Source organism: Dipodomys spectabilis, unplaced genomic scaffold, assembly GCF_019054845.1.
Source record: "Dipodomys spectabilis isolate Male_0828 unplaced genomic scaffold, ASM1905484v1 ptg000233l, whole genome shotgun sequence".
Taxonomy (NCBI): Eukaryota; Metazoa; Chordata; class Mammalia; order Rodentia; family Heteromyidae; genus Dipodomys; species Dipodomys spectabilis.
In genome coordinates, this window is record NW_024870910.1 from 7,089,946 (window position 1) to 7,108,763 (window position 18,818).

The window sequence follows — 18,818 nt, forward strand, 5'->3', positions numbered from 1 at the left end:
CCTGAGCTCTGTAGGGGGTTCATGTAGGTTTCCTGCCATCCTGGGCCTTTTGTTGTTGTTGTTGGCCATTATATATCTTTTTTTTTTTTCTCCCCAGGGCCTGGGCACTGTCCCTGAGCTTCTTTAGTTCACTCTACCCCTTGAACCACAGTACCACTTGTGGCGTTTTCTGTTTATGTGGTACTTAGGAATCAAACACAGGGCTTCGTGCATGCTAGGCAAGCACTCTACCACTAAGCCACCTTCCCAGCCCCATTGTATATCTTATAAACATTGTACATAAGACTAAGCTCTGAAACTTCAAATTTCTCTATGAAGATGACAGGCATGCAGGCAGACAGACAGACAGAGGGCTAGTAGTGAATTGGAGCGATGATCGGTGAATGTGATAGTGTAAAGGGGTATCTGTGTTTCATCTGCTCTGTTTTGTCGCCGCAGATTTATGTGCCTCTCATGCTGGTGAATGCAGCTGATGACCCGCTGGTGCATGAAAGCCTTCTAACCATCCCCAAGTCTCTTTCAGGTAAGTGCTCCTTGCCCCGGCCTCTCAGCACATCGCCACAGCAAACCCTGTCACTGTGCCTCTCTGGGGAGGGACAGCCGGTGGCATTGTTCTTACTCTGCCTCGTCTGCTCATCTTGGGGCTGAGGCGGGCCTGGGCAGAACGTTCCAGAATGTCCCTGTACAGGAGGAGAGGCATCCTTGAGTCTCCCACCAAAAGTGTTGGAGGAGTCCTGGTATTCTGCAGAAGTATTGCCCCTAAGTTCTAGTTCCATTAAGAAGGAGAGGATCGGACCGAAGGAACTACTTGCACTTAAAAGTTTGTCCTGAGAAGCAAAATGAGAGGGCAGAGCAGAGGAGGCGGGAGAAGGGAAAGGGCAGAGCAGGGGAGGGGGGAGAAGGGAAAGGGCAGAGCAGGGGAGGGGGGAGAAGGGAAAGGGCAGAGCAGGGGAGGGGGCATTCCATGCCTCCTTGCACTGGATCCTCACCCCCAGGATGCTGTCCCCCCCTCCGCAGCCCACGTCTGCAGTAGCACGCCCACAGACCACCTCAGTGAGCACCGTGTGTGTAAGCCCCGAGCCAAGTAGCCCATCCACTTGGGGTAGACACTGAGCACGCAGCAGTCAGAGCCCAGGCATCCTTTGTCAAAACTTAGCTTTGAGCCGGGCGCTGGAGGCTCACGCCTGTCATCCAAGCTACTCAGGAGACTGAGATCTGAGGATTGCAGTTCAAAGCCAAGCCGGCAGGAAAGTCTGTGAGACTTATCTCCAATAATCCACTAGAAAACCAGAAGTGGTGCTGTGGCTCAAGCAGTAGAGCACTTGCCTTGAGCTGAAGAGCTGAGGGACAGCACCCAGGCCCAGAGTTCAAACCCACGACTGACACACACACACACACACACACACACACACACACACACACACACACACACACACACACACACACACACACACACACACACACACACACACACACACACACACACACACACACACACACACACACCAAAAAAAAACTTAGCCTTAAGCTAGGTCTCAGTCTTGGATATTAATGCCTGGCACAAAAGAAAATTGTTCCACCGAATTCTCCTTGTCTAGCATTTTAATAAGCTACGCCAGGTGTGCCAGGGCAGGAAGCACAGCCCATCCCCCGAGGCTCAGCCATGCCAGTGCCCAGGTCCTCTCCTGTGCCCCCACTCCTCCACCAGAGTCTGATCAAATCAGCCTGAAGACAGCCTGGACCCAGAGTCAGGCCCAGTGGCTCATGTCTGTAATCCTAGCTACTCAGGAAGCAGAGATTGGGAGTGTTGAGGTTCAAGGTCAGCCTGGGCAAAAAGTTCACAAGACCCTATCTCAACAACAAAAAAAAAACTGGGCACAGTGGTCCGTGCCCGTCACCCAGCTACCTGGGAAACAAATAGGATTGCAGTCCAGGCTGGCCCTGGCAGAAAAGCAAGACCCTATCTGAAAGATAGCAAAAATAGGGTTTGGGCCATGGCTCAAGCAGTAGAGCTCCTCTCTAGCAAGTGTGAGGACCTGAGTTCAAACCCAGTACCACAAAGGAAAAAAAAATTATCCCTTGGTAATTGAAATCTACAGCTAAGTTTGAGACTCACTTCGAGTTCTAAAACTTCTTGGAACCAGTGTCCATTCTGCCCCTAAACTGGTTGGTGCCCCAGCAGCCCCCTTCCCACGGGGAGCCAGGAGAAGGCGGTAACTCGGCCCCTGTCCCTGCAGAGAAGCGGGAGAACGTCTTGTTTGTGCTGCCTCTGCATGGGGGCCACCTGGGCTTCTTCGAGGGGTCCGTGCTGTTCCCCGAGCCCCTGACGTGGATGGACAAGCTGGTGGTGGAGTACGCCGATGCCATTTGCCAGTGGGAACGGAACAAGTCCCAGTGCTCCGACACGGAGCAGGTGGAGGCCGAGCAGGAGTGAGGCCGCTGGACTCCCGGCGACTCCAGCCCTCCGGAAGCCGCGTCCTTCCCCGCTGTCTCAGTGAACCGGATCGGACCTCACACCGTCAGCCGACAGGACCATCCACCCGCATACCTGGGTCAAGTAGGCGGCTCTCCCTGGGGCTGCAGGTTATTTTTGTGCTTAGTTACTGGCTTTCCCCATCCAGTTTGTTAGCCATGGGGACAAGCGACCTGGCACGCCTCCTGTCGAATCTCAGCGTCCGACCTCTTGTTAGCCAGTCACATCTAGTTTCCCTATTAAACACGTGTCTGAACTGCAGCTTTGCTTTGCCCATCGGAAGGCTTTTCCCTGACCACGTGTCACCTTGTGACCACTGTGCGTGACCACTGTGCACCGCCAAGCCAGGCCGGTGCCCACAGCACAGCTCAGCTTGGGAGCCCAAGGACCTGGCCTCCAGGGCTCAGAGTTCTGTCTCTTACCTGGCAAAGGAAAGGGCCCCGGGGTGGAGCTCAGGGGTGGGGCTTTGCCAGGCAGGCTCCAGGCCCTGGGTTCCATCCCCAGCACGGCAGATTAAAACCCATTCCCGCCCGTTGTTAGCCAGCTTTCTCCCTCACCTGCAAGCCGGTTTCTCAGTCCTGGCTTACTGCTGCAGAGGGTCGCACGGGGCACTTTTTACAAATTTGGCCTCCCAGGCCCCTCCCCTCAGAGAGGCTGATTGAGTGGGGGGATGGGAGGAGTCTGGGGATTTTAATTTTTAACAAGTGCCCCAGGGGACTCTCATCACCAGGCAGAGATTGGGGACCGGATTCTCCAGCGCCTTCTCAATCAGGAGCCATGGGTGGCTCATTTTGTTGAACTCCTATAACCAAGTGTCTCTTTCCCACCCAGGACCCTAGCTGGTCTTGGATTACATGGTGACTTTCTCCCATAGCCCTGGGTGTGAGCGATCGTGTGGGCTGAACCCTGGCTCTACTACTTCTCAGTGATGAAACCGGGGGGCTTCACCAGGGTGACCACCAGTTCTGAAGTCCGGTGACAGAGTCACAGTGCTGACGCTCGGGCGAGCACCCCCACCCCTCCAGTCCAGCCCGGGGCTAGCTCCCATCTAAGCATGTAAATGTCCTCATGTGTCTTTCTCTTCTCGCTCCTCCCCCCGTCCATGTAAAGAGATTTGTGGGGGAGGAGGAGCTTTAAAGCACTCAGTTGTAATTTTTAGTTTTTGAACCCAGGCCCCTCTACCTCTGGCTTTTTGATACCAAACAATTCAAAAGCCGGATCTGAGTTTGAAGAAAGATTGTATCCGACCTACAAGGCGGGTGTTGATTGCAAGCAGCTTTCATGGACTAGCTCCTGGGTGTTGCCTGCCCAGGCACCTCTGTGACACCTTTGTCTCTTGAGGCGGACACGTCACTGTAGGATTCAAGAGCTCCTGCCTGCAGCCCTGCAGCTCTTGAGAAGCTAAGAGCCTAGTGCTGTGAAAGCCAGCAGCGGCTGCCTGGAACTGGACAGAACTGTGAGGGAAGTCAGCTGGACACCGTAACAAGATGCTCGTTGGGCTGGAGGACAGACTGGAATGTCGGGAGTGGGTCTGCGCATGCGTCTCAGCAGTGACTGGAGCCACCGGAACACCTGGTCTTGGCCGCTGGCAGCTTGACCTCAGGCCCTGGCCGTGGCTGTGACTTCCATAACCTGAGTTGTTTTCTGACAATCACCAGGTCACCCTAAGTAACACGAGACACAGCCATTGGCTCAGAAGATTCCCTTTCTGGGCTCTCAACTCTGCCATGGTCTCCTTTTTCATGTTCACCAGATCCCTGCATTTTGCTTTTCCCCCAAGTCATCATTTCTCCAATGCATTTTTTATGTTCTTTTAGCACAAAATAGCACTTTATTACCTACCCCTTCATTTGGAAGCCAGTCCCTCTCCTCTGACTCTTTCCTCTCTCCGACCACACTAAAAGATTCAGACTGCACTTGCTTTCATTCCTCCAGATTTTTTGTGAAAATAGGTGAACCAAGCAATAATTCAGCAGATTCGAATCCCGTTTCATCCGCCTGGGGCCCCATCGCCACCTACTGACAGGGAGCGGTCCAGCAGCGCCCCCTTCTGGGGAAGAGTCCCATTGCCTGCTGGCAGCGCTGATGGGGGTGCAGTGTCCTTGCCCCCCAGGGGTATGGACTTTGCCACTGCACAGCCGGAACCCCCAGCCCCCCGGAGGGAGGACGCGTCCCAGCTGGAATCTCAATGTGTGACTGAATGGCACTCACATTCCATTTTGGTTCACATGAAACGAACTGAGGCCCTTTCTTCATTCAGGCCCCAGACCCACAGGCCTGGGAACGAGCTGAGACTGAGGCTGTCTTTCAGGCAGTCTCTTTGCCCAGGGCACAGAGCTCCCAGTGCAGGGTGAGCCTGGAGCGCCACTTCCTCATGGCCACGTGACTGCTCTTCTTCCTATTGAGGTCCTGTCTGGCCTAAAACAAGACTGGGTTTCTAGAGTGCTGGAACATTCTTCTTTAAAATCAAAGGAACCATGTTAAAAGCCAAAGGGGAGATGGACCCACATTTCCCCAGTTGTCCCCCTCCCCCCCAATTTGGAGATGCTGATTCCAGTCACATCAGGACTGTCGGACTCAAGAACAACTGGCCTCTCTCCGAAGCAGTGATGTAAGAAGGGAGGTTTGCAGACTTGGGGAAGATCCGTGGTCTTGGTGGGTTTGGGCGAATTTGTACCAACAGCCCTCACGCGGAGCAGAGATGGCAGGCTGCGGCTACTGTGATCCGTAAGCTCCGTTTGCTTTCCTGACGTGGTGTCCGGGAGGTCTGGCTGCTCCCCTGTGTCGCTAGTCACCTTAGTGATGACTGGTCCCTCCAACTCCTCCCAGCTCATCGCTAAGACGGCTCCATCCTCCTCGGCATCCTGTGCCGGCCATGGCCCTGGCCTCCCCAGAGCGGCAGGTGGACGCAGCTGGGCCACAGCCCCGGGCTGGATCGTCTCCGGGGGGCCCTTGGAGAGGGAGTTGTGCATTCAGCCTTTCCTCATTAGAGCCCTGGACCCCGTCCAAGGCCCCATCTTTGGCTTCTTTTTCCAAGTCTGTCACCTGTGTCCTTGGGTGGTCTCGTGACCATGGCAGGTGCTGGCCACTGAGATGAGAGACAGATGCCATCTTGCCGCGTCACCCGTCAGAAAGCGCTTCCTGCTCAGCCTTTCATTCCCAGACCATCTTGGCCGCGCTGAACTCTGGATCGCCGAGCTTGTCCGAGGCCTGGCGTCTGGATGAGAGCTGCCTTTGTGTCTGGGTGATCTGAGATGGGTTTTAGACTTCCGGGGAAACCGCGGGGTGTGTGTTCTTGTGTGTGTCTGCCAGCAGCAGGTGTCGGAGATGTGAGCGGCCTTTCTGTTCCCGTGGTCTCGATCTTGATGTAGCGCTAAGGACCCCTGACAGCCCGTGCTGCTGAAGGAAGCCCGCGGACGGGAGGGCTGGCAGGGAAAGCGTTCCATTGCAGCGTCCAGCCCAGCGTCACCCAGAATTGTCATCCTTGCCACGAAGCCTTAACTTGCTTTGGAAGCCCCCCTGGCATTACAGCAACATCGTGAACGAGGCTCAAACCCACAGCCAGACCAGGACATCCTACAGCGGACGGGAAGGGTCCTTGTCACGTGACACCCCCACCTCCCAGGCCTAAATAATCCCAGAGAGCCAGAGCAAGGCCCAAACGCCTCAGCTGTGGCTCCTCCATCATCTTGGCCTTACTTTCGTTCAAAGCCACGTTGCATTGCTCAGATGCTTCCAAAAGCCATGAAAACTGGCCTGGCCGTGGCATTTAAGGGTCAAGTGACTGCAGGCAAGTTATCTGTTCCCTAAGCGGAGGGAAGCACCCCCTCCCCCTTAAAAGTTGGAATTGCTTTCGCCAAGTTGTACTTTTAGCTGAGAGAAGGGGAACTGCCCTCCCCTCCCCGCCCCCTCCCCGCCCCCCGCAGGCAGCAGGAGTCAGATACCATCCAGAGCGAGGGGGTCTTCGACGGCCCCCCTGGGGTGGCTGCAACCCCCCTCCCCCCACAATCACGGCCCCGCCCCGGGCAGTGAGACACAGTTCAACCCTACAGCCCTTCCCAGACGCGCACACAGGGGCAGCTGCCCCTTTGGAAGTTCAGGCTTTTCCTAGCATGCGTCTTCGGGTGTCCCTCGATGAGCAAGCTGAAGTTGGTTTCTTTGTGGAGGACCAAGTCTGCCATCCTGAGATTCGGGAGGTCTTCAGCTGTTAGCCCGACGCCTCGCAATCCGTCATGAAATCCATAACCCAGCTTCTCTCCCTTCCGGTCCCCACTGGCCCAGAAACCCACTGTTGCCATCATTGAGGAAGTCCACTGCTGGTCCCTGGCCTCGGGCAGTCGCCTCCCACGTAGGACCCCCTTGTTCCCTGTGCCAGCCTTCTTTTCCCCCTGGCTGTCCTGGGGTGGGGGTGGAGGTCAGGAGTTAGAGTGTGTCTGCTTGCCATGTTTCTTTGGGTCTTTCTTTTGCTAAAGCACAAATCCACCCCAGTTCCAGGCCGGCTGGGTCTGCCCCACCGCGAAGGGGCCGCCTGCACCTCACCTTTCACCTGCCGCTGGCTGCTGCAGCTGCCCCAGCGCCACTAAGGGCCGAAGGACGGAGGGAGGGATGGCCGGAAGGGTTCACATCGCTCCTTTTCCACATGAGACCCCCATAGGTTGGCGGAGCTGTGTGCAGATTGATGTTAGAAGCATCAATCTCACATTCCTGATTCTGGGTTGGGTTTGGTTTTGTCCTCTTGTGCTTTTCCGAAATCGCCGATGCTACCCTGAAAACAAACTGTGTTGAGTTCTCGTTCCAAAAGTCCCTGTGCGGCTGGATCTTTGGGGCAGGGGTGTTGTGGAAGACAGGATCCTTCAGGGCGGAGGCATTTAAGGTTTGCAACTAGCAATGCAATTTTTTCTAAACATGAGGATATTTACCTTTATTAAGAAATTGTACTAAACAGTCGTGTCCTTGGTTGTTTTACGTTCTCATGTTACTTTTGATTCTACTTTGATTCTGTGTGGTGGTAAAAAAAAAATCATTACAAACAAAAACTGTAATTTCTTATCTTTGATTCAATGGGATTTCTTTACTTAAAAAAATAAAGACTAAAAACATAACACGGTTTGTGTGGCCTGTCTAGTGTTTTTGTTTATGGTTTTTTCTGGTGGTAGTGGGGATTGAAATGAGGGTTTTGCCGTTGCTAAGCTGCTACAACTCTCCTAATCCCTTTTTGCTCTTGTTACTTTTTGGAATAGGGTCTGACTTGACCATGACCCTCCTGTGTGTACTTCCCACATAACTGGAACAACAGGCTCACACCACTGGGCCCTGCTGGCCGTGAAAGAGGGTCCCACAAACGTTTTACCTTGCTGGCCCTGAACCGCCATCCTCCCAGTCTCTGCCTCCCAAGTAGCTGGGTTACAGGCATACACCACACCCAGCTTCAAAACACCATTTTAGCTTATAAGGTAATAAGAATGCCTGCCCTGGGCCATTGAGCCACAAAGTGTTCTCCAAGGTGCTGGTGTTATTTGGGGCAGTGGTTCTGGTTTGGCCCACTTGGTCCTCACTCAGCAATCACCTTCCGCCACAGAATAGAAAGCAGGTGTGTGTCCAGCCCGTGGTGCCGCTCCCCGCCCCCCCCCCCCCCCCACCCGAGGCGCAGCTATGCACCGGAGCCTCTGTCTGCCGAGTCTGGAGGACAGCCTGGGTGTACAGGCCCATCCCTGGGCTCAGAAGTGCTGACAGGCGCTGTGGCCATCATGAAGATCATCAGGTGCTAACTACTTCCTTCTTGTGCTCGCCCACATCCATCCTGCCTGCTGGCAGGGCTACTTCTGCAAATAGTCCTAAGCCCCATTTGCTCATTTCTCTGGGACACGGAGCCTGTGGCCGCTGCCTTGTCACATGGACTTCTTGGAGACAAGGCCAGAGCAACCTAGCCGCCTTGAGCCCAACTTCAAAGTTTGCATTTGATACTCGCTGGTATGGCCTTCTTTATTTTTGTTTTTGGTTAATGTGGGCCTTGACCTCGAGGCCTGAGCACTGTCCCTGAGCTCTTTTGCTCAAGGCTTTCACTCTACCACTTTGAACCACAGTACCACTTCAGGGTTTCTGGTGATTAAATAAAGATGAGTCTCACAGACTTTCCTGCCCAGGCTGGCTTTGAACCATGATTCTCAGATCTCAGCCTCCTGAGTAGCTAGGATGACAGGCGTGAGCCACTGAAGCCTAACATGGTATGGTCTCTTAAACTAACCTTCCCTCACATGTCCACGCACAGGGCTTAAGCAATTACATCTGAGCTACCTAGGGGACTGGGAAAAATACTGGTGCCTGGCCATATGTCAGATCATGTACATTAGAATATCTAAGGCAAGGTTGGGTGCGATGGTTCACATTGTAATCTCAGATTCTTGGGAAGTATAGATAGAAGCATCACCGCCCAAGCTCGCCCAAGTAAAAGGACAAGATCCTGTCTGTTCTAAAATTAACTAAAGTAAAAATATATATATACACAGGAAGTGGAGCTGTGGCTCAAGCGGTAGAGCGTTAGCCTTGAGCCGAAGAGCTCAGGGACAGCATCCAGGCCCAGAGTTCAAGCCCCCACGACCGATAAAAAGAAAAAAGCTCTTGGACAGTGCCTAGACCCTGAGTTCAAGTCCAAGGACCAGCACACAAAAACAAAAAGAACAAAAAACAAAACAAAAAAAAAAAGGGCACACACAGGCCTGTGGGGCTGAGCAAGTCAGGTTTTAACATCTGCACAGCCTGTCCCAAGCAGGGCAATGGCAGGACACGGCCAGCAGGGGGCAGTAGGAGTCCACAGAACAGGCTGGCATGTACATCAAATCGCACCTGACCCAGGAGGACTGGCCATCCCACAGTGAAGCCGCTCCCCACTGGGATTCTGGGAGAAAATCACTCACCTGCCTATAAGCACCAAGATCACTGTGTTTACCAAATCATGTCCACGTAAACCCTTTCACTAGTTGCTTTTTATTGGAAGCAGGTGAGGGTGCTTTTCATTCCCTCTTGGCCTGCTTTCACAGACCGAAGACGTTCCAGAGGGAATTACCAGCAGGCCTTGCTACGGCCTTGAAACCCAGCCGCACACAAGGTAGTGTGTCCTGCAGTTCTGTTCAAGAGGCATCCCCGCCGCGTTGCCACTCCCACCCTCAAAGGTGACCCCCAGCTCCCCTGAGGTCTGAGGCTCCCCAGCCTGGAGTCCAGGACAGCCAGCCCGCGGGGCAGGGCCAGGATGCTACTACCAAGGGCTCCCACGCAGGCCAGATGCATGCTCACAAGGCTGTGTTCTCAGCTTGGACCCGGGGGCCAAAGAGCTGCTCAGCAACCACCTTGCCGTCATACTTGGGCAGTGTACCCCCAAAGTCAGCGGGCAGGATGGTCTCAGCAATCTCCTGGAAGAAGCCTGAGAGGTCATCTCCATGGACAAAGACCTGCAGGGAAGCGAGGAGGACCGGTGAGCAGGAGGCGCCCTGAGGCTGGGGGCGGGGCCGTGGAGGGGAGGAGGGACAGGAGCGCTCCACCACGCCCATGCCCCCTCCCTCACTGCGCACGCGCCCTGGGCAGGCTCACACTCACCCTCTGCAGCAGCTTGCTCTTCAAGAAGGGCCTAACCATGTTGTAGGTGGTAGTGAAGTACCACGGCTGGTGGATGAAGTGGATGGCTTTGAACCGGGCCGGGAAGGAATCCTGCAGAGACAGAGAGAGATCCCCTGTGACCCAGGCCTCCCCCGCTGTGAGAGAGGACCGGCCTGGCACAGGTTCCAAACCTCACCTGCAGCATGTCCACCATCTTCCTGAGATCCGAGGCCCGCAGCCCCGCAGCCTGCTGCATGGTAAAGCCCTTGAAGTTCTCGACAATGCAGAAGCCATTGATTTGTGTTTCCTCATTCTCCAGCAGCTTCTCCAGGATGAAGCAATACGCCTGCAAGATCTGGGGCAGGAGAAGAGGGGGCGTCAGACCTGACCTTCCAAGGTAATTAAGGCTCAGGTCCCAGGGGACAGTTAACTGCATGTCCCTTGGCTGGAGGGCTTCCATGTCAGATGGTCCCCTTCTGTGAATGTACACAGGACAACCTTGAAGGATTCCATCCGTGGTTAGGGCGTTTATCCCACGCTCTTACAATGAGGGCACTGCTGGAAAGGACCAAAGTGTGCCACAAAGGACTGGCAAGGTTGTGGTAGACTGAAGTCTTGTGGCACTCAGGGACCGTTAAAAACGACACAGAAGCCTCTGATGGCCAGGAAACGTGCGTGGCGTGCACATCAAAGTAGGATTCCACTTTACAAGAAAAATCTTGGTGTCTGTGGGTGTCTACCTAGAAAACTAGGTTGAAGGATGGACGGGAGGAGTGGCTCAAATGGTAGAACATCTGCCTAGCAAGCAAGCATGCACCCTGAAGTCAAGCTCTACAACCACCCAAAAAAAAATCTATGGGAAAACGTCAGTGGCAAAAGTATCTGGGTATAAGAATTATGGATGATTTCAAATTCGTTAGTGATACGTGTGTGTGTGTGTGTGTGTGTGTGTGTGTGTGTGTGTGTGTGTGTATGGTACGAAAATTAGATGTTTTTTACAGCTGTCCATTAGAGGAGCTTCAGTGCTAAATCAGGTTTCCTCAATAACGATACGGGCTTGAACTCGGGGCCTCTCACTTGGCTTTTCCACTCCAGGCTAGTGCTCTGGCCCTTGAGTCACAGCTCAACTTCTGGCTTTTTGGTGGCTAATCAGAAATGAGAGTCTCATAGACTTTCCTGCTGGGCTGGCTCCCAACTGTGATCTTCAGAGCTCAGCCTCCTGAGTAGCTAGGATGACAGGCGTGAGCCACCTGCGCCCAGATGAAGATGGACATTTAATCATTATATGGAAGCAGCTGAACAGTATTTTCCAACACAAGTCTGGAGCATCTTTTCTAATTCAGAAGTCTTTGTCAAGGCTGCATGACTCATCCCAAAGTTCTCTCAATGGGCAAACCCTCTTTCTTCCACTGGGTACGAACTCTGAGGGTTTGGGCAAGCGGCTTGCACCCACATAGATAGAAAGGACACAGTCTGCTGAGTAGAGTGGAGCCTGCCTTTTCCAGAAGTGCCTTCAGCCCTGCGTCACCGATCCTGTTCTGCTGTCGGCCCCCCCCAGCTGCTGTGCCCCCCCCCACACCCGCGGCACTGGGCGGAGATGATGAAGACACCATGCTTACAAAGCGGGGGCCTCTCCAGCTGCCCTGGCACAAGCCACAAATCTTCTCTGCTTGTGGCATGTGGTGGCTCCTCCCCCCTCCCCCCCCACCCCCCCCCACCCCCGTCTCCCACAGACCTCCTAAGGCTCCAGGAGTGAGTGCATGTGGGAGGGGAGAGAGTCGGAGGGGGAGCCGGGCCGCCCAGGGGTGGGGGAGCCCCCTTGGACCTCATCGAAAGTGATTTCTTCAGCGTGCCAGTTCTCGATGCTGAAGAGCATGACCACCCGGCCGTACTTGTCCCTGCTGGAGAGGACCCCAGGGTAGCCGGCCTCGATGGTGCAGCGGACAGCCTCCAGAGACAGGCTGTCGAAGAGTTCTGGGTACTGCAGCCGGAAGTGCACGTAACCTGGACGAGGGAGAAGCAAGGCCTCTAGGGAGCCATCCCAGCCCTAGCTGCCCTCCACCCCAGGGTGCGAGTCGGAGACCTGGACTCACTCCTGCTCCTCCCCAGCTGTCCTCTCAAACTCGAGACAACTGTATCTCTACACACATAGACATAGACGTTGGCCAGCTCAGCCAGTTGTCCTGGCAGCCCCATGAGGTGCAAGCTGCGAAGCTGTTGTGCACTGTGCAGCGTGAGGAAGCATCCTGGACAGGGGGTGACATGCCTTCCACACCCCTTGCCGCAGGAACTGGGCACAAGGCCAGCTGAGGGGGTGTGGCAGCGCTGGGAAAGAGCTCCCCTCACCCCCCATAAAATTCAAACTCCATGCTGGACACGGGTGGCTCTTCGCTTCTCAAGAGGCTGAGATCCCAGTTCAAGGCCAGTCCTTGAGACTCTTATTCCAATTAACCAACAGGAAGTGATGCTGTGATTCAGACTGGTAGAGCACTAGCCTTGAGCAAACGAGCTCAGGGACAGCGCCCAGGCCCTGAGTTCAAGCCCCACAACCACCACCACCACCAAAACCCAAATGCCAAGCCAGACACAGGCTCTCCTTCATTCTAGCTGCACCTCTACTGTCCACAGCTCCATCTGTATCCCCGTCGCCGTGTGACCTGCCCACGCAGGAAGGGGTCCTTGCCCATGCCAGGAAGGAGGTGGACAGCCCCGCCCCCCCCCACATACCCTCCCAACGGCCGTCCGCCCTCCCCTCCTCCTCCCACCCCCAGCCAGGCCTCACCTCTGAGCAGCTCGTAGGCACGACCCACGTTGAATTTGCGAGCCCGGATGAAGCGAAGGAAGAAGGCGCCATCCCTTCCCTGGACCCTGTCGGCCACCGCCCGGGCCAGCTCCTCCCCAGACGCGGCCTGCTCTTGCACCAGCGCCCGCAGCTCCCGGACCGCCGCCTCCCGAGCCTCCTCCCGCTCATTCAACTCATCCTTGGCCTGGGACAGTGTGCAAACACAGTGTGCACACACTCAACGCCTGCCACTCCAGATCCGGGCTGCTGAGTTGGGTGTTGGAAGGAAGTGAGGTGAAACTGCTGGTCCTGGCCGTTTTCACAGGGCACCACCCATGGTAGGTGTCGCCAGCAATAACTGCTGGTGCCTTCTGTGCCCTTCTGCTAAGTCGTGTGTGTGTGTGTGTGTGTGTGTGTGTGTGTGTGTGTGTGTGTGTGTGTGTCTGTGCGCGCGCGCGCTGGTAGTGATCTGGAACTCAGGGCCTGGACACTGTCCTTTCGCTTTATCGCTCAGAGCAGGCACTCTACCACTTGAGCCACACCACCACTTGCAGCCTTTTGGTGGTGGGTTGAAGATTAGAGTCTCACAGACTTTCCTACCCACGATCCTCAGTTCTCAGCCTCCTGAGGAGCCAGAATTCCAGGTGCCTTGGCTGTATCATGGTTTTTAATCTTTACCACCATCGATCACGGGCTCTATTTTATTCTAGGTTTATGTTTTGTTTTTTGTCCATCATGGGGCCTGATCTCTGGGTCTGGATGCTGTTCCTCAGCTCTTCAGCTCAAGGTTAGTGCTCTACCACTTGATCCACAGCGCCACTTCTGGCTTTTTCTGTTTATGTGGTGCTGAGGAATCGAACCCAGGACCTCATGTATACAAGGCAAGCACTCTACCACTGAGCCACCTTCCCAGCCCCATTCTGGGTTTCTGGTGGTGGTGGTGGTGATGTTTGTCTGTTTAGACAGGATCTCACTATATGGCCCAGGCTGGCCTCTCTCAATCCTTTGGCATCTGCCTCCCAAGTGCTGAGATTATATGCATGAGCCACTAACCGCGGCATGGTTGGTATTCTTATTCTTGTCTCTCAGATGAGCAGACAGGGGCTCCTAGCGCCAAAGTATCTTGCCTGGGGTCACCCAGCTAGAAAGGGGAAGAGCTGGGACTCAGGCTTAGCAGCCTCCCTGGCTCTGAGAGTCCCAGGTGGCGTGAGGAGGATGGGAAGCTGGCAGAGGAGGAGTCAGGTGTGGGGGGGCTGTCAGCGCCCTCCAGTGAGGATGCCCAGAGATGCAGACAGGAGCAGAGAGCCCCAGCTTAGCCCACCCCGCACTCTCCCCTGCAGCTCCAAGTCAGCTCTGCCAACCTGTACTGAGCACCATTTGGCCATCTCTGAGCGGGGCACCGAGAGGGAAAGTTGTGTGTACAAGGGCACACAGCAGGCTAGAAGAAGGAACCGGCTCTAGAACCCGTGCTTCTTGCCTGTCCAGTGCCACTTTTTTTCTTCCCTTCAGGGCCAAGACTTGAACTCAGGGCCTGACGCCAACCACTTCCTAACCAGTGCTCCTCATGTCTGGCTCTGGACTGGGGAGCCATCCCAGAGGCTTCAGGCTGTGGTCCTGGACGAGGCGGGCCTGGCCTCCAGGACAGCTTCCAGACCAACGTGGGTTCTGCACGTCCTGCAGACTCCACACCTGTTCTCCATACCAATCCCATGTTGCCTCCAGAGGCTGCCTCCCTCCCCTCTCCCCTCCCCCCCTCACCTTCTGCAAGGTGTGGCGGGGCAGCTGGCTGCACCTGCCAAAGACGGGGCCGTGGTCGTCAGTGGTGAGCTGCTGCAGCTGGGCCCGCAGCACCTGCTCCTCCTCGGAGACCAAGCGGAAGGAGCCCACCTGAGCGGACGAGTGGGGCATTGTGAAGGCCCCTCCTTGTGAGGGCCCAAGGCCCACAGAGGGGCTCCGTGAGCAGAGATGCTAGCGAAGCAGGGAAGGAGTCCCGGGGAGGGGGTACTCACCCCCTCTGACATCTTCCTCTGGGGACTCCGCGTCCTGGGGAAGAGAAGAGAAGGGCCTTGCTGCCTCCGTGCTGGTCTCCAGGAGCTAGCAGGGGTTCGCAGAGGAGGAGGGGAATGCAAAAGTGAGCACGCACTGGGCAGTGTTGTACGCATTTGTTTATTCACTCATTCATTCATTCAGTGCTTGCCAGCACTGGGGCTTGAACTCAGGGTCTTGTGCTCTCACTTGGCTTTTTCACTCAGGGCTGGTGCTCTACCACTTGAGCCACGGCTCCCAGGTAGCTCTGAAGGGCCTAGTCCTTGGGCTTATGCTGGCAGAAGAGGTTCATGCAAATACCCCCCACCTCAGCCACGGCGACTCGCTGATCCAGCCAGAAATAAACTAGAGCCCAACTATGTTCTCAGCTCCAGGGTCTGCTGCAGGACAAGGGTGGTCTGGCCAGCCCTGGAGAATGGCCAGGCAGCCTGGGATGTGGCTCTCCCGGACCCCTCCCCATGCCCACCTCTTCACCCCTGCCCTGGGCTCCCTGGCCCAGGCAGGCCCCCCCGATATACACTCACCTGCCAAGTGAGCAGCTCCTCCTGGGGGCCGCCTGCTACCTGCACCGGTGCAGCTCTGCGCTGCCTGGGCTGGGGGGCAGGGCCTGGTCAGAAGGCCAGGATTAGTGGGTCACAAGGAACTTCTCGCTGTGCCCACAGTTTCCCATTAAATCTGGGCTCCAGGAGGCCCGGAGTGGGGCGGTGGTGACGCGGCCGGGGGGAGGGGGAAGATGCATCAAAGCCCTCCTTTGTGTTCTCCTGCTCAGCCATGTGGAAGCCGCCAGCCGCCAGCCGTCCGTGGGCTGGGACCTGGGCTCTGACCTACTTCCCTGCCCTGGCTGTCTCGGGCGGAGGGTACAGGAGGTGTCTGAGCACCCATTCCCTGGGCCGGATATGCGGAGGGGTGGAGGAAGTTATAAACAGAATCACAGATGCAACCACAGCTCTGGCAAACCCAGACCTGTCGCCCACCCTGCCCCCCTCCCTCAGCAAAGTGGGGTCAGTTGGAAATGTAGCTGGTGAAGGCTGGACAGGGGGACCAGGCAGGCCAACCTGCCTTCTAGATGATAATGGTACGGTGGTGGGGGCAGGCTCTGGACCCCAGCTGTCCACTGTGTGTGTGTGTGTGTGTGTGTGTGTACGTGTTGCTGGGGATTAAAGCAGGACCCCATACACACTTGGTGCCTGCTCTGCCATCCCCAGCTCTAGGGTAACCTTCACAGAGGTAAGTAGGTTGCAATGGGGTCACCTGGATAGGCCCTAATCCAGCATGCCAGCAGCAATGCCTGTCATCCCAGCTAGTCATCAGACTGAGAGCGGAGGATCTCAATTCGAAGCCAGGCAAGGAAGTCCATGAGACTCTTATATCCTGGGGGGGTGTGGGGTGCGGCTCAAAGGGGCCAGCACCGTCGGTGAGTGCCAAAGCTGAGGGACAGCACTGGGCTGTGAGTTCCAGCACAGGACCGGGCCAGGCAGCCTGCCAAGGCTGGCGGGCGGCAGGCAGCCGTTCTACAGTACTTAGCAGAGACTCTCGCCGTAGGTATTGGAAGATCTCGAGCAACTGCATTTCCTTCTTTGTCGCCATTTCCTCTCCTCTCCCTTCCCTTCCCTCCCCCACCTTCTGGTACTTTCTTTTCTATGTTGTTGTCGGCCGTGGGGCTCGAACTCTGGGCCTGGGCGCAGTCCCTCAGCTCTTGGCTGGGCGAGGCCTCTCCCCAGGCCCTTTGCACAGGGCTCCCTTAACCGGAGGCGGCACCTCGGGATCAGAGGACTTAAAGTCGACACGCGCGCGCCCACGGAGCGCTCACGGCGGCGGTCGGCCCGCGGCCCACGCCGGGGAGGCCCAGGCGGCCGGGGCCTTCCAGACGCTTCCGGGGCAAAGACCCCGCCCGCTTCGGCTCGCGAGGCTCCCGCTCCCGCCGCCGGCGCCGGGAACCCCGCCCCCTTCCTCCGGGCCCCGCCCCTCCCGCCCCCGCGGGCGGAAGTGAGCCTCGGGGCGGGACCTGTTGCCCCGGGTAACGGAAGTGCGGCGGCGTTCCGAGGAGAGCGCGCGCGTTTTGAAGCCTGGCGGCGGCGGAGGCAGCGGCGCAGGCTGTGGTGACTGGCGGTGGGGGTGCGTCGCCGGGCCGGCGGGGCGGGAGCGGGCGGGTCTGTTAGGACTCGGGGCGTGGGGCGGGGGGCCTCCTCGCGGCGTGGCCTTCCCGCCGTCCCGAGAGGTTGGGGTGCTCCGCCGGGGGCCTGGGCCTGCGCGCCTCTCTCCCCCCCACCCCGCCGCGCTCGGGCCGGGGGTGCCCCCCGCCCCGTCCCCCCCATCCCCGGTCCCCCCACCCCGGTCCCCCCTGTCCTGCACCTACCCCTCCCCGGCCCGCACTCGCCCCGTCTCCCCCCCCCCCCCCCCCCCCCCCCGCCACCCCCCGCCACCCCAGGACAGCACAGTAGGTTAAGCATGGAATCCTGGGGTCCGGAGCAGGATGGACGTGAGCTCCTGTGCGGTTGCCCGTCAGCCTTCTTTCTGACCTAGGGGAAGCCTGCTCATCTCTGAATCCCACAGCTTCCTCGCGCGCCTGTTCGGTTTCGTCTTTAATTACGGCTGGTCCGGGCTGTGTGTAAGGAGTCAGAACAGTGAATTTTCTGTATCAAGTGTGAAGTACTCGGATAGCCAAGAGGGGAACAGCAAAGCTTGTAATTACTTGGAAAGCTTTATTCAGTCCTGACGTTTTTTTTCTTCTTCTTCTTCTAGTTTCCTGATATGAGCAACCATGGACCAGAAAATTTTATCTCTGGCAACAAGTAAAACAGCAGATAAACTGCAGGAGTTTCTTAAAACCCTGAGAGAGGATGAGGTGAGTACGTAGTCTGCTGAAAGCAGAAGAGGAACATGGTGACAAGCCGGGACGTGTAGGGCCCCAGCGTGTCTCTGCTGCTTCCTCTCCTCTCCAGTCCTCCTCCAGTTCAAAGCCACCCCAGGTAGGAAAGTCTATGAGATCTTTATCTCTAATTAACTGTCAGAAAATATGAAGTGGCACTGTGATGCAAAGTGGTAGAGTGTTAGGCTTGAGCAAAAGAGCTCAGGGACCGTGCCCAGGCCCTAACTTCAAGCCCCATGACTGACAGAAAAGAAAAAAAAAAGTGTTTGTGATATTTGTCTTTGACCTAGGGCTTGAAGTCAGGGCTTAGAAGGTTGTACATGATCTTTTGGTGCTGCTTGAGCCACAGCTCCACTTCTGGTGTTTTTGGGTAGCTAATTAGAGATAAGTGTCAAAGATTTTAAAGTCTGGTCTAGCTCTGAACCTCAATCCTCAGATCTCATCCTCTTAAGTAGCTAAGGATTACAGGCAAGAGCCTCCAGCACCCTGCTGCTTTCTCCTTTTAAGTGTTTAGGTTGATCAGTTAAAGGAACTGTGAGCAAAGCCGTACTGTGTTTGGTTCTCTGATTGCAGTTGACTAATCTCCTTCAGAATCAAGCAGTGACAGGCAAAGCTGCTGGAGCCCTGGTGAGAGCCATCTTCAAAGGTAACAGTTTTTCTTTGGTGTGTTGGTTTGGGTGCTTTTGGCATCTGTGCTGCTTTTCTTAGTATTTGAAGTCCCATAGGAACATGGTCTTGTTTGGGGGAATTCTACAAAACCGACTGAAGAAGCAGACGCCTTATATTTAATATTAAACATTTAAAAAACTCTTGAGATTTTTGAATATTTTACTGGAAAGAGTTGGCATGGCTCCTTGAGAGGATCTTGCCCGTCGTGGAGGCTGTAAGGGAGATGCTTTCCCTAAAACCTGTGAGGAAGAGAGCAGACTTGTTCAGCACATCATCTGTTTGTCTTTGGGCTGGGAAGCTCTGGGATTGAAGGAGGTGGAATATTGTGAGTGCCTTATATGCAGAGATCTCATGGAAGACCATGAAGATTGAGACCTGTGTTCTCAGGG

The 18,818-nt window shown here is 55.8% G+C and overlaps 3 protein-coding genes across 3 annotated transcripts in view; 2 read left to right on the forward strand and 1 right to left on the reverse strand.

The window, feature by feature from the left end:
• Abhd2 (abhydrolase domain containing 2, acylglycerol lipase) overlaps positions 1–7,575 on the forward strand; it is a 52,655-nt gene extending 45,080 nt beyond the window's left edge. The window contains exons 10-11 of the mRNA XM_042698494.1: positions 439–523; positions 2,238–7,575. Of these exons, the coding sequence (XP_042554428.1) occupies positions 439–523; positions 2,238–2,434 (282 nt within the window). The 3' untranslated portion in view covers positions 2,435–7,575. The remainder of the gene's footprint in view (positions 1–438; positions 524–2,237) is intronic.
• Positions 7,576–9,699: 2,124 nt separating this feature from the next.
• On the reverse strand, positions 9,700–14,866 carry Rlbp1 (retinaldehyde binding protein 1). Its single transcript, XM_042698582.1, has 7 exons — positions 14,855–14,866; positions 14,604–14,732; positions 12,846–13,050; positions 11,889–12,067; positions 10,260–10,418; positions 10,064–10,174; positions 9,700–9,918 (listed from the first exon to the last, which is right to left on the reverse strand). The coding sequence occupies exons 1-7, from the start codon at positions 14,864–14,866 to the stop codon at positions 9,760–9,762; spliced, it is 954 nt and encodes a 317-aa protein (XP_042554516.1). The 3' UTR covers positions 9,700–9,759.
• A 2,078-nt stretch (positions 14,867–16,944) lies between these two features.
• Fanci (FA complementation group I) overlaps positions 16,945–18,818 on the forward strand; it is a 32,715-nt gene continuing 30,841 nt past the window's right edge. Inside the window, exons 1-3 of the mRNA XM_042698501.1 lie at positions 16,945–17,006; positions 17,634–17,736; positions 18,334–18,406. Of these exons, the coding sequence (XP_042554435.1) occupies positions 17,653–17,736; positions 18,334–18,406 (157 nt within the window). The 5' untranslated portion in view covers positions 16,945–17,006; positions 17,634–17,652. The remainder of the gene's footprint in view (positions 17,007–17,633; positions 17,737–18,333; positions 18,407–18,818) is intronic.